This window comes from Notothenia rossii, assembly GCF_949606895.1.
Source record: "Notothenia rossii genome assembly, chromosome: 10".
Classification (NCBI taxonomy): Eukaryota; Metazoa; Chordata; class Actinopteri; order Perciformes; family Nototheniidae; genus Notothenia; species Notothenia rossii.
The window spans coordinates 26,227,891-26,242,745 of record NC_136908.1 but is presented as its reverse complement, the minus strand read 5'-3'; the positions used below and the strand labels follow the sequence as shown (position 1 = coordinate 26,242,745).

The following is a 14,855-nucleotide window of genomic DNA, read 5'->3' as shown; positions in this document are numbered from 1 at the left end:
CTTCTAAAGCAAACAAATGTAATGCTACAACTGTGCACTTTTTTCAGATTCTGTTAAATTAATGCTAATTTGTTGTGTTTTTATGCACTTTTTGAACTACCTTTGTTAGATGAATAATGAATAAAAATTGGATGTTATTCATCGCAGTAATATGTGTTGGTTTAAAATGTGTCACTACCCGCTTTTTACAGGGCGCTGAATGTCTGGCCCAGCTGAATTTTGTAGTTATAAAATCTGGCCCAACTGAATGTGTCGTTGAATAGCCCTGATCTAGACCCTCCAGAAAAACGCGATTCTGCGATCGCAGAATTTACCGCATAATCAGCAAAATGGCGCAGATTTTTAAAAGGCCGCATATTTATCAAAAGGCCGCATAATCCCCGCATTTTCCCACAAAATTGAAAAGAAAAAAAAGTTAACTCGTCTTGACGTGACGTCTTCAGCTCGCGCGTCACAGAATGTAAACAACACTGTATAGAGTGAACGTGTGGAGCTCACACGATAGAGAAAGCACCAAGATGAAAAAATCTAATCCATCTCATTTACCGACGAACATTTCTACTAAAGACCGGGCAAAAAGTGGGGGGAAACTATTCTGCACCCCGTGCAACTGTATGTTGGAGCCATAGACTGTATATTGGTTGGAGCATAAGAGGAAATTGACGGTGAGCATCAACCTCCAAAACCCTTTCGAGGGCTACAAGAAACGAAGTGAGTAGGCTACAAGATTGAAGCTGGTCAGATCACGAACGAGTAAATGAAATGAAAACAGAATGAGGCGGAGAAGTGTGTGTGTGTGTGTGTGTGGGGGGGGGGGGGGGGTGTGTGTGAGATTAAAATAGAATGTGTTTAATTGAATAGTAAAGGGGTTTAAGGTTAGTGGCAGGTTGTGTGTGAGAGAGAATAAATAAAACAGCCCAATATTTAAAAAAATTGTTATTCTTTTTCCCCGCATATTTAGCATATTTCGCAACTTTCCGCATATTTCGCAACTTCCCGCAATTTCCCCGCATAAAATCACATAAAAACCCCGCATTTTTAATCGCATAATCAAGGATTTTAGCCCGCATAATCAAGGAATTTAGCTCGCATAATCAAGGATTTTTGCCCGCGTTTTTCTGGAGGGTCTAATTATCATTGTCACATTACAGTGAATCTTGTGCTTAGCACACTGCTTTGGTGAGTGCATATTAACATCCCAACCGTTTTGCTGTCTTGTTGTTGTATTTAATCTCAAGGTTTATATGCTTGCTAGTTAAGATAACATTAGCTAACGTTAGCTAATGTTAGCTAATGCTAACTATTGCAGACATAATGTGGCAAAATCGTGTTGCAGCTTGGCCCAGGAGATAGTCTTAAAACATTTAATATATGGAGATAGACGAGGGCTGACTTGATTTATCTGCATAAACGTTTTTAAGTACTTTTTGTATGAGTTGAGGTTCTGTTTAGAAGGCATTGAACAAAGACTAGCACGTGAGTAACTTCATTATGTCAGTGTGTTAGCCTAATGCCGTGACTTGTGGCTGTTTTCAGTTTTATATATTAGCCTATACAACAAAGTATAAAGTTACACTTCACAACGTGTGAGCGCCAATCAGTATATACTCCAAGCGGGTTGCGGTGCGGGACCGGGAGCTTGAGGAGGGACTCTCCCGCTACGGGCGGCCGTTCATGGGTGCAGACTGCGGGTGCAAGCTCCGCGGGGCTGGCTTGGCCATGTAGCGGGCATTACTTCACCGCGACTCGCTCTTTTTTAAATGTGTCTGGCGGCTGTGTCGGATGTGGGCATTACAATTCTCCGCAACGGGGAGTCAGGTTCCCACGTGAGGTGTAGATGTAGCGTTCTTGCCGTCTGAAGTCACTGTTGATAATTATACAATCAGTTTCTTTCTATTTTAATTGTTTAATTAACAAAGTGCATCAGATGAATGGATTTCAATTTTCAAATATAAAATATATCTCGTGAAATGTTCAACAAAAACAAAAAATCCCAAACAATGTGTGACAGTTGAATCATGTATTACACAGTAATAGTAGGCTATTACCTTTTAATAATTTATTTTACAATAATCATATGGAGGTACCAACTGAAATGGTTATTTCACTCCTGCATATGTTTAAAGTGCATTTGGTGAAACTTGATTTAAATTAGCATAGCATAAAAGCTAACTGATATTAGTCTACATTTAAAAAGAGTATAGTGTTTACATTCAATGCAACCATAATCTGTTATAATAGTGACGATGTTGGCTGGCATACTCAGTTGAATAATATGTATTTGATGGTTATAATATCCAGGTCTTTGTGATTTAAAGGCTATGCCATATTTAAAAAAATGTGGTGAGGATTTGTCATGTTTGCAATCTTTGCTATAATCGATTAAATGTCTATGTTTTTGTTAGAAATATCTGCTTTCAATGTTTTATTTTTCCCCATTCAGGATTTAACAGATAGTGGCAACTCCACACATTCCATGATCAAAGCAGTAAAAGGTATTTTTACACACTACACAATTCCTCTCTGATCGTTTGTATTTGTTCTATGAGCAGCGGCGTAAGAGCTTTATGTTAAAGGGCCCATGTCATGCTTTTCCGGTTATTACCCGTCCCCTTGTGTGTTATGAAGGTTTTTCTGCATGTAAATGGTCTGCAGAGTCACAAACCCTCAAAGTACACCCTGTAGCGAGTAAAACTCTAACACAGAAAATACCTCCCCAAAACGCCTCGTTGGAGATTTCTCATTTTCCAATTTTTTCTTCCTGGCCGTTATGATGTGTGAACACCCAGTTGCCCCACCCAGAGCCTTGACGTGCATAGAGCTCTGTGAGCGCTGACAGACGAGTTGGGATCTCACAGCGTTTATAAACCTTTTTCTTACTCAATATTAAGCCACACTTATTGTTTTTACTTCGGCTGTGAGTGTTTGTGTGTGCTCAGGATGAGTTTGGCTGTGTTTAGGTGTGTTTAGGTGTGTATCGCCAATCAGGAAACCACACCGCCATGGAGCACACACTGCAGCTCAGACGGCAGCTGGGAGCTTCTCAACGTCCCGACCAATCAGAGCACACTGGGCTCACAGGGAGGGGGGGGGGGGTGAGCTCCAACAAGGCGTTTACGACAGAGAGTGAAATTCAGTGAATACACATACTATACAGAGATGCTGTATGAGAAACCAATGTGATTTGGGAAAATAGCACAATATAAATCTATTTTAGTATACCTCAACAATGGAATTATGACATGGGACCTTTAACATCACTAGAATTTGATCACAACAATAGCATGGATGCAATTTAGTCCTCTTCTCACTTTCACATATTTCATAATACACGTTTTGCATTCTAAATCAGGTAAATACAACACTGTAGTTTCTAAATGGTTGTATAGGTGATGTTTGATTATTTTTGTTGGTTTGTCGTTCTTGATTTTCAGATTTCCCAAGCAGATCGAAAACCTCCGATGCAGTGGACCTGTAAGTTCTGCTCATTTTGCTCTGTAAAAAGAGTCTTTTTACTTAAGCATTACCGCCTCAAACATGGCTGCCATACTAGGACATCACCACTCCCATGCCTCCATAAGGAATGCCTTTGCACATTTAAATCTTTTAATGCACTCAAGGTTCACTTATCAACATGGCACACTCGTAAGGATATCGAGAAAGTGAGTGAAACAGCGTTCCATTGTCAGCTATGCGACTTTATAGAGACTTGCAGTCAAGCAGATTTTTTCACACATTTGCGAAGACATTTGAAGTCGAAGCAAAAGGTGACTTGTCCATATCAAGGCTGTAACTTTCAGAGCAATGTTTATTCCACCTTTAATTCACACAAAAGCAAAGAACATCAGATGCAGGATAGGTCAGCATTCAAACCTGACATTTTTTCAGAGAATATACTTGAAGATCTTCCCCCTAATCTGAATGATCCATCTGAGGATAGTGTCCCTGAAGCTGAGGATAGTGTCCCTGAAGCTGATGATGTTGAGTTCGGTGAAGATGTGGAAGATTTGGAGAGTCAGTTGGAACATAATGTTGCTGCTCTTTTTCTGAAGATGTCATCAATTCTTCACATCTCTGAAAGTGCAATGCAAGAGGTTATAGAGCAGGTCAACCAAATGTATTTGCTGTCGAAGCCCTTGTTACATTCCTCAATTCGAAAAATACTAAATCAACATTGTGAAGAAGCTGATAACTCATTAGTGAGCGAGATAGCCAGAGTAGTCACTGAGAATAATGTTTTCCTGAAATTCACTTCTGCTGGGGGATCATTGTCAACTGCTAAAAGACGAACATCATACATTACAAGAGAATTCTCTGTGGTAAAGCCTGTTGAATTTCTCCTAAAAAACGACAAGCAGTCAGTGGTGTATGTCCCCATACTGGAAATGCTGCAGAGTTTGCTAAGCAATGGAGACATTTTGGACAAGGCCATGTCACTAAAGAAAATGTTCACAGGGATACAAATCGCACAGGGATGGTTCCCACTTTAAAGGCAATTATTTCTTGACAGATGAAGAGTTCAGGATTGCTCTGTTTTTGTACATAGATGATTTTGAGGTAGCTAACTCCTTGGGAACCTCGAGAAAGAAACACAAGCTATGTGCTATCTACTGGGTACTTGGCAATCTGCCCCCTAAATATCGCTCTTCTCTTCATTCCATTCAGCTTGCTATTCTTTGCAAGGTTGACAACATCAAAGGCCATGGCTATGCTGAAATTCTCCACCCTCTCATCCAGGACCTTGTGTCTCTTGAGCAACATGGTGTATATGTCGAGCAGCTAGGAGCCAGCATAAAAGGCACTGTATTATTTGTGGCTGCTGACAATTTAGCTGCCCATTCTTTAGGAGGCTTCTTTGGAAGCTTCAGAGTTAGCCAGATGTGTCAATTCTGTATGGCAACGCGGGAGGAAATACAACACAAGGAAGTTCGGACAGGCTCATTCCAACTAAGAACTAAAGAAAATCATGACAGACAGGTGCAAGATGTGTTGCATGATTCTACAATGGCTCAACAATATGGTGTCAAAGGAAGCTGTCCACTTAGTGAAAGCTTGGAAGATTTTCATGTTGTCGATGGTTTCCCACCAGACCTTTTGCATGATCTTCTGGAGGGTATCGTTCCAACTGAATTGGCCTTGTGTTTGAAGGCACTGATATCAAAGAAATACTTCTCCCTTGAATTCCTGATTGGGGCCATTAAAGACCCTGTGAAGTGTGCACCTGTGCATGATCTGTTATGCTAATACGTATAGTAATGACCAAAATTGTCCATTGGAACCCATATCAAAAGACGTTGGAATAGCAACGAATTTGACGAGTTTTGAATTTGCCGGGGAAATCTGCAGTCGAACTTCGCCTTCGTGGGCGTGGCTTGCGATCTACTGCGTGACTTCACGAGATGGACGCCGCCGCACTGTTTACATTCACCACCGTTCATTTTTTCTCTTTTTCAAAGTCGAATTTCTCAACGTTTTTGAGCTAGTATTTTCCTGGAAAGTGTGTCGGAGTCGACTGGAAGTGATTGCCAATCGAGAAAACCTGACAATGGAGGCGACAGTGAAGAAAGAGGGATGAAAAACATAGGGGAAACGATGCATTGCCGCTGGCTGTAGTAATGTCAAGTCTGCCGAAGTGGCGATGTTTCTGTTCCCAAAAGATGAAGGTGAGCCTGGCTGGTGTCATTGTTTCGTAGATTCTTTGATTGATCATGATAAATAAAGGCCACTGGTCGATTCGAGAGAGAGAGAAAGAGAGACTGAGAGAGTTACAGGGTTGTTGTCAGCATCTGGTGCTAGCTCGGAGCTAACGGAGATTAGCTGTTTCAACAATAAGGAGAGGGAGAGTGCTCTCCTGTGGGACTGAGAGAGATAACGTCAGCTCAGGGAGGTAAACTGTAGCCTAAGTTATCTCAATGGGTTTGGTCATCTATGTAAACAAATATTTCCATCTATGTAATATTAGTTGTATAAAATAGGTTAAGAAATCCTTCCAATGTTTTTTGATTATTGAAATATATGTTTCATATGAGTGTTGAGAGCTGTATCCATAAATCTCTTAATGTTGCTCTCAAAGTGCACCAGATTGATCACTTTCCTCATCTATCCTGTCCGAAAAGCTGTCCAAATCAATCATTTCTCTCACACTAGTATCACTTTCCAAAGTCTCCGCCATGTTTACAATCGCAACTGGGTACATCTTGTGACGTCACAGCCACTATCGTCTGCAACTTCGGTTAGGCTCAGACGGCAAAATTAATAATTCATTAATTCATTAATTATGAATTATTAAAAATAATTTTAGCCATGAACAGGCACAATAATATGTAAGTAATGAAACTGCCATTTCATTTTGGTGCAAAAACATGCACTTCACTGGGTCTTTAAGAAGTTTCCGTATACATTTTCAGACAGAACAAATCAACCCCAGCTCATCACGAAGACCTTTTCCTCAAAGGGAACAATTGGAGGAAATGGTCATGAAAATTGGACACTACTCCGACTTCTGCCACTACTGGTTGGTCATCACATTCCTGAGGAGGATGAAACATGGGAGGTTTTAATTAACCTAAAAGATGTGCTGGAATTGTCAGTGTCCTCAAGCTTCACAGAGGAGTCGTTGCACTTTCTTGAATGCAAGATCTCAGAACATCGAGATTTGTTTCAGAAAGTTTTCCCAAATCAAAGAATTCGCCCAAAGCACCACTACATTGAGCACTACCCTCAATCGATTCAAAAGTTTGGTCCATTATGTGACGTGTGGACAATGTGTTTTGAAGGAAAACACAAGTTTTTCAAAAAAGTAGTGAGGCATTCTCACAATTTCAAGAATGTAGCCCTCACTTTAGCTCTCAGACACCAAAAAATGATAGCATTTCATTTAGCTTCCACCTCCTTATTCAAGCCATCTGTTGAAATCAATAAAGTAAAGTCTGCCATGGTGGCTTCATTTCCTGAAAATGTGCAGAACTTTCTTCATCACAGGAATGCCCAGCAGAACACAGTCCTTGTAGCATCATCTGTCTGCATAGATGGCATTAAGTACAGTGCTGATATGGTCATTTCAGTTGGATGTTGCTCAGGGCTCCCGGATTTCAGACAAATAACTAAAATTGTGGTTATCAATACCGACATATTTTTTGTCTGCAGACTTATGACTTCCTGGTATGATGAGCATCTGCGAGCATATGAGCTGTCTAGAAGCCATTTGTCCACCTTTTCAGTCACACAGTTGTGTGAACTGAACGATGTTTTCCCCCTGTCACTCTACAGAGTTGGAGGCAAACAGCTTGTTACCCTTAAACGGTACATATTATGCTGAGCGATGTGAATTCAGCATTGTGGCAATCTCACAAATGTCTTCCTTTTCCCCAGGATAAGACCTCAACATGGACCAACGGTTATTGCTGAGAGTTGTCATCACCGAAGATTCTATTTTGAAGTTAACTTTAAATAAGAGACCGGATTCCGTCAAAGAATTGATTGCTCAACTCAGGGATAAATTATCTCTGCAGTATGAATTTAAACTTCAGTATGAAGACCAAGACTTCAATAACGCACTCTGCAATTTGACAGAAATATCAGATTTGCCTGAAAGAGCTACACTGAAAATCATCCCTATCGTGCCTCTCCATTTAACTACCATTTCATCACCCTCAACAAGAGCAGAAACGAGTGAGTGCAGCACAGCAGACACTGAGATCCTGTCGACTGCAGGAACCTCACCATTGCTAAGACATCAACAATGGCCAGAGTTCTTTAACACACCAAATTTCTCAGTTGATGTGAACTACAGACTTACGGCCCGTCTACACTACAGGCATGAAAAAATCTTGAAGCTGGGCGTGTCTGAAGCTTGGCGATTTTTTGCGAGCAACGCGACAAACAACCAATCACATGAATCTCCCGCCCCCGACATACAAAGCAATAGCAATGTTAAAACGAAGTAAACTGGATATAAACTCTCCAAACAGGCGAAAACCTACCAGTTTCACCCACTGTCTCTGCCACCTCCCTCCATGCCTGGTTTCTCCGGTTTGTATCCCGGTAAATAGTTCCGGTCGTAAAGAACCGGGTGATTTGCTACCGTAATATCTCGTTTGGAATATGAGGAAATGAACTGCGGTCTGGCTCTCCCAGCTTGCACGCGGTTTGATTGGCTGCGCTTGCACTGGCGGGATTTGCATAAACGGGATTTGATTGGCTGATGCCAAGCATCGAGCCTCAAAAGTTGAACATTGTTCAACTTTTGATGCCGATAGATGCTCGTGATGCTTGCAAAGCCATGCCATGCTCCCCACAATGCAGTTCGGCGAAGATTAAAAATCTTCTACGTCACCCCATTCAAGTGAATGGGCGAAGCGTTGAAAGCATTTTTCGATGCCTGTAGTGTAGACGGGCCGTTAGACAGGGAGATCTTGCCTATATGAAAGATGGAACACGACTGACTCCATCAAGAGATATGAAGCATGACATATTACAAAAGCTTGCTGAAACAGTGTACAGTTTCAAGGCTTATCCTGATGATGATGACTTCAGCAGTGTTGCAAAATCCCTTATTAGCAAACATCCCTGCCTTACGGAGCCTGGTTCTCAGCCTGGATGGTATGGCTGGAAGAATAGCCTGAAATTTAAAATGGCCAACTATCGCACAAAACTTCGAAAAGCTGGATGTGAGGATGTAGCAATCAACGGAGGAAAAATAAGTAAAGTCAACCCACAGGGTGAATCGTCAAGCAAGAATATAAAACGACCAAAAAGAGGTGAAGCAAATTATCTGCCTAATTTACCTGAAGGACATGATGAAACAAGCCTCGAAAATGCCAGAAAGATTCTCACGGAGGAAATGAAGAAAAAAACACCTAATGGCACTCTCATCTCACAAATGATGGAACAAACATTCCCACTGCGCAGACGAGAGATTGTGAAAAAGGAGCCTGCTGTACAGAACATGGTTGAACGATGGCCGGCCCTTTTCACAGAGAGACAGGTAGGCTACTTTTAGTTTGTACTGAGTAATGCCTTTAAGGTTGACTTTCCTCCATGTCAGCATTTCACTTTACCAACTTCCCAACCACTAATATAATGCCAATCAAAATAAGGCTGCAACTAATCATTATTTTCATTATCGATTATTCATCCGATTATTCTGTGATTGATTAAAAATATGGTCTATAAAAGTTGATGTTTTTAAATGTTTTGTTGTGTAAGTTCAACATCTAAAGATATTGACTTTAATATGATGTCAAATTTATTTTTGATTGATAGGAAGAATTTTACCAAAATCTTTTCATGAAAAATTACTTACCACATTCATTATCATAACATTTGGCAAATATTATTGTTATATATGTTCATGTTAATATTATATTGTTGTGGGCTATAAGTGTACCCTGCCTTTCTATCTAAGCCATAGTGGTTGCCTGCTTGCACAATTGTTATGATTTAATCTGATGTCTTCCTAATGTGCTGGTTTTCCATCTCCTACCCCACCCCCTTCTCTACTTTTTCAGGTATTTGCCGAATTTAATCGGATTACCAGTCGGAACTTCGAAGCAGACTTCTTTGAGGTTTCTGGACCAGCACACCCCAGGTTTCATCCAACTGTTCAAGTCAAGAAAAGGATCGGTTGGACAGAAACTGACAGAGTTGATGCAGAGCATCAACTGGCCGGTAAGTAATATAACTTAGCAACTTTTTGTCACATACATTGATGACGATATGGTACTACTTAAAAAGCCTTCTAAAATAATTAAAACAACCCCTCAAAAAGATGGAAAATGCCAAAATGTTTCATCTTGTGAGTTTGTCATTTAATCTCATCTGTATCTTCTTTATCTCTATCATTAGACACCGGACGTGACTGAACAGCGCTCTGTTGTCCTCAAAGGCATTCCAATTGTTCTTGGCGACGACTCCAGGGATTTTTCAAGACATGCTTTGTAAGTACTTGAAAACAAAAAAACGGTTTGGTTTGCATTTATTGAAAAGTTATATCCCCTATTTACACAAACTTGCAACCAAAAGATTTAATTTGGTGTGTTCAAAATACTGTACACTAAATTCCATGACCAGGAGTCTAGATTAGACATGAGGTGTAAAATAAATGTACGTTCCTAGCTGTATATGCATCCATAGCATTAGTTTCCTCATACCACATTTACAGAACCTTCTTGGATATAATGTTACAACGCCGTTTGAGTGTGTACTTGAGCTACATTTTTAGCAAATACTTCAAAGCAAATGCAACATGAATGTTTTCATAGGAAGACCTACTCTAATAGGTAGCGATGATATTCTAAATAACGTGTTTTTCTATGCAGGATACAACGAGAGATGAGGCCCTATCATCCGTCACCGTTGGTGTGCTGACTGTTCTCAGCGAAGACAGTCCTCAGGAGGGTCCAAGCTCAATGCAACTCGAGCCCATCTCCACTGACATTGTGCTTGAGGGAGGTATTGTAATGGAAAATATCAAAAACTTTCCACAGGCTGTTTGCCTGTTATTTGGCCTGATATATGCTTTGCATTTAGACTACCCAAAATGCATGGCAAATACTCTGATGTTCCTTCAAAGAGTGATGCTCGGACTGGGAACCAAAACATTCTCACCTAAGCTATTAACGCTACGAAACGCTCTATTGGATTAGACCTTAATCAAGATAGTCATCAGCTATCAGATAGAACTTGGCACTTTAAAAAGTTGCACTGTTAAATATTATGACAAAAGTTTGTTACTATGGGGACACTGTTATAACTCTGTTAATTGTTGAGAGCAAAGTACAATGTTTGTTTTTTTAAAGTACTCTTCTTCAAAGTGGTCATTATAGATTTTAAATGTTTACAATTGGTGTGTTGTGCACTGCTGTTTTTATTAAGCTAAGGGTTTTTAGTACTTAAAAAGCACTGTTTGTTGGCACTTGAAAATAAATGTTATATTGCAACTGAATCAATTTGTGTTTTTAATGCATTCTTTTTGGAGATTGTTGGGAGTTTACACAACGTGTTTAGAGATTTGTTGTAGTACAATTATCTTAGTTAGCAGGAATTAGTTTGTTTAATTTAATAGTAAACCTTAGAAATTACGAGTTAGTCAAATTTAAAAGGGTTAAGTTCTGGTGATTTGTATATTTAAGTTTAATTTGTTCATTGAGTTCACACAAATACAAAAAAATAGGTTAATACAAAGCATGCCTTTTAAGTTTACATAACTTAGTTTACATAAGTTTACACAATTTTGTTCACATAAGTGTACATAACTTAGTTTACATAAGTTTACACAACTTAGTTTACATAAGTTTACATAACTTAAAAGGTTTTTGTCAACTGTACACCTAGAATACACAAGTTGTTCGTACTGACAATAAGTAAGTTAACTTAACTTACTTATAAGTAAGTTAACTTAACTTACTTATTGTGAGGCAACGAGTTTGCATACTTTTTCTAAGTTACCACAACTTATTAAGTTTTACAGTGTATGCATGCATGTTTATGTATGCAACAAAAACACCAAGACAAGCTCCTCTTAACCTACTTGGCAAAAAACCTGTTTCTGATTCTGATTCTGACAGGGGAAACACATTTGGTGATAATAATGCTACATTTAATTTTTTTTAAAGACCCGTTGAAACAGCAGGAGTTGAGCTAGTTAACGTTAGCTTATACCTGCTAGCTGTTAGCAGCTAGCAGCTAGCTGTCAACATTCCCATTTGGCTAATTAGCGGAGCTCACTGACACGAGAGAGGTTACAATAAATTACATTATAATGCATTCAAGTTGTGTTTAGTAAAACGGTGTATTGTTATAAAGAAGTAAGAAATGCAATTTTGTAAAAGGTGGCTTTATAAAAATATTCATTTAGATGTTTCAAGGCAATATGAAATAGATACTAGAGAGGGAATTATGAACTGTTTAACTTTCTATAACTACCTTCATGCAGCTTATAATACATATTTAAAACTACTAATGACAATACTTTTTTAAAATCAAATAATAATACATGTTTTTTCTTCTAATAACTTGAATGGTGTGTTTTTTGTAAAGTAAAGATGACTACTGGAGCCTCGCAGCGGCGAAACCGTGCCACACTAATTGCGCCGCATAAACGCATAGGTGCGCCGCATAAACGCATAGGTGCGCCGCATAAACGCATAGGTGCGCCGCAATGAATGCATAGGTGCGTCGCACGCAATCTGCGTGATCTTCCTGTAGGGAGACACACACACACACACACACACACACACACACACACACATACACACACAGACACACACCTCATCTCCTGGCATTTCCACTATGATCCCAACATGAATCATTCAGATGACAGCCCCAGCAGCCATGCCAGAGGGCTGCGATGTGCCATGTCCTTCGTCCTGGAATCTTTCATTAGGCTGCAACACTTCAGTGACATGCTTCAGTTATGAAGCAGCACAGTGTGTACTACAGTAAGTAAATGTAGAAGTACCTGGCCCAGTGACAAATACATAGATATGTATCATTAGATTGTTAATCCTGAAGCATCAATGTAGCAGCATCTTACTGTTGCAGCTGTAATGACTTTATATAATAGTATTTGGTAGTTTTATCCAGTGGTTGCCAACCCGGGGGTCGGGTCCCCTCTGATGGGCCACCCAATTCTTCTGAGGGGTTTTATAAACTAAATGGGTAGAAGAAGTGAGAAAAGTCAGTGTTGAATCTTTTGTGTGTTTGAGTTGTACCCTTTAAATAGACAGTCTATGGGTTTACCTGGCAGAGCCTCAGACATTGAATACAGCTGGAGGAGTTTAGTACTGCAACAACAACAAAAAGATAAGGAAGCTGAACAACAAACTATTGTATCTAAACACTTTTCTCATTTTGTTTATGTCAAATCTTAACCTGCACACATTCTATTTACTAAAGCTGTTAAATAGATTTGATTGAGAAAAGTATAGGGTAGCATGAATTGAAAAGTACAGCACCAGAACCTACAACTACAATAAAGTACAGTACTTGAGTAAATGTATTAACTTTTCAGGGCTTTATAACGTTTTACTTACAGCTTTAATAGTGGTGATATGATGCTAGACTCCTCATGTCTAATTGTTATGTTTCTTTTCTTTTGCTCTGCTGTCAGGCAGACTGCACGCCTGGAAAGATCTGGGAGAGGAACTAAAGAGGACTGCCCCACCTGGTGGACAATACCACACATTAAACAATAAGATACATCTGGATGCTTGTGAACACATCATTATTACGCTTACTCTCTTTCTTGCTAATAGTAGAGTAATAGTTAGTTATTGAAAGTAAAAATAAAAATGCTCATGTATAATATTGGTAATCTATGTACGTATGTACACATTATGATACATCACACCTGTGCAGTGATGCGTGTTTCACATCAATAAGCATGCATTTGGATCTGTATTAGATAATCAATTTACTAAATGAAAAACATTATTTTTAAATATTTAGATTCGATATACTGTATGTTTTGAAATTGCCTATTTTCACAGAGTTTTAAGAGAACTGTGTAGGTGTTCATCTCTAACAGCCTGCAGAAGCTTTCCCTATCTGGTCAGCATGATGTGAAGTCGAGGCTGAAGCTCTCAGACCGGCAACATTAAAGCGGCCATAGCAATGAGGAATTTGAACCCGAGCATCAACGGTGAAAATGAAAGCGTTTGCAGCATTTATGCATGGATTGATGTCAAGAAGTGAAATTGGATGTGACATGTCAGGTGTGTTCAAAAGAGATTATGCAAATCTTCTCAGGTTCCATGGAAGACGCGACATAGAACCTACTCATTAGCTAGGATAATAATCACTTCCTTTTCCACAACAATGCACCACAATGCTAAACCACTTAGCAGACAAATGTTATCTCTATAAGGTTTCACACTTGCTTTTTTTTGAAGAAACATAAGACTGCTGTCACAACTCTTCCTTTATTCATGCCAAAAACCATAGAAACCAACGGTCAAGGCGTAGCAGGGTGGAGATTCTCACGGAAGGCTGATATTTTTCTTACTCACCAACTTTATTTGAGATTTTTCTGTTAAGGCGTGTATCTTAAAGGTCATTTTATAATAGTTCCATTAGAAACCGAGCTTTAATGCATTATATGTAATTAAACACAAGCTGCAAACTGTATAACCTGAGCCACCCTCAGTCCTTTCACAACAGCCCGTCACCTCTGAGAAATGTTCAAGTTTTTCCCACAGAAGGCGGGGGAGCTGATGGGAATAATTAAATATTTGTTCATATGCTCTACCTAGAAGAATGTGAGGGATTCACACTTTATTCTGTTTCTGCTACCTTTAATGCACTACAGTAAAGAAGGAAATTTTTTATTTTTAACAGCGCCACTTCAATTTGACAACATACATTTGCAGATTAAAGAGGGACTACACTCTATATCAGGGGTTTTCAAAGTGTGGGTAGGTGAGCCTCCCCTCAGAGAACATAAGAACAGCCGCGCCCCCCCTCCCAATTATTATTGCTGTTATTATTATTGTTGTTGTTGCTATAATGCAGGGGTATTCAATTCCATTTCAAAGAGGTCCAGTAAGAGAAAATGTAATTAAATGCTCAGTTTTCGCTGTCTACCTTCCGCCATTTGAAATTACTCCGACTGTTTCTCTCCTCTTGTCGTGTCTCTGTGTGTGTTTGAATCTATCGTGCTGACTGCACTGATTTGATTGGCTGAGTAGCGTCAACTCCTTAAAACATTAAACAATAACTTTTTTAAACCTTTTTATTTTTATGTTTTAAACATATTGTATAAAACTCCCCCAATACTTGGACTATTCCTTGCACCCCTCTAGAATAAGCCTGAATGGTCTGAACCATATTGCATCAGTAACGTGCACTTGTTATTA

General features: G+C 39.4%; 1 protein-coding gene across 6 annotated transcripts; it reads left to right on the top strand.

Annotated features, from left to right (window-relative positions):
• The first annotated feature begins 1,113 nt into the window (after positions 1–1,113).
• On the top strand, positions 1,114–10,945 carry LOC307023012 (uncharacterized protein). Of its 6 annotated transcripts, none has more exons than XM_079655997.1 (7): positions 1,114–1,179; positions 2,444–2,495; positions 3,435–3,474; positions 7,372–8,986; positions 9,510–9,669; positions 9,868–9,938; positions 10,320–10,945. In XM_079655997.1, the coding sequence occupies exons 4-7, from the start codon at positions 8,423–8,425 to the stop codon at positions 10,644–10,646; spliced, it is 1,122 nt and encodes a 373-aa protein (XP_079512123.1). In that variant the 5' UTR covers positions 1,114–1,179; positions 2,444–2,495; positions 3,435–3,474; positions 7,372–8,422; the 3' UTR covers positions 10,647–10,945. The 6 variants fall into 6 exon arrangements, 5 of the variants coding, with proteins under 5 accessions (XP_079512123.1, XP_079512125.1, XP_079512124.1 ...); XM_079655999.1 differs by lacking the exon at positions 1,114–1,179 and adding an exon at positions 1,230–1,476; XM_079655998.1 differs by lacking the exons at positions 1,114–1,179; positions 2,444–2,495 and having other exon boundaries at positions 3,095–3,474.
• The last annotated feature ends 3,910 nt before the right edge of the window (positions 10,946–14,855 follow it).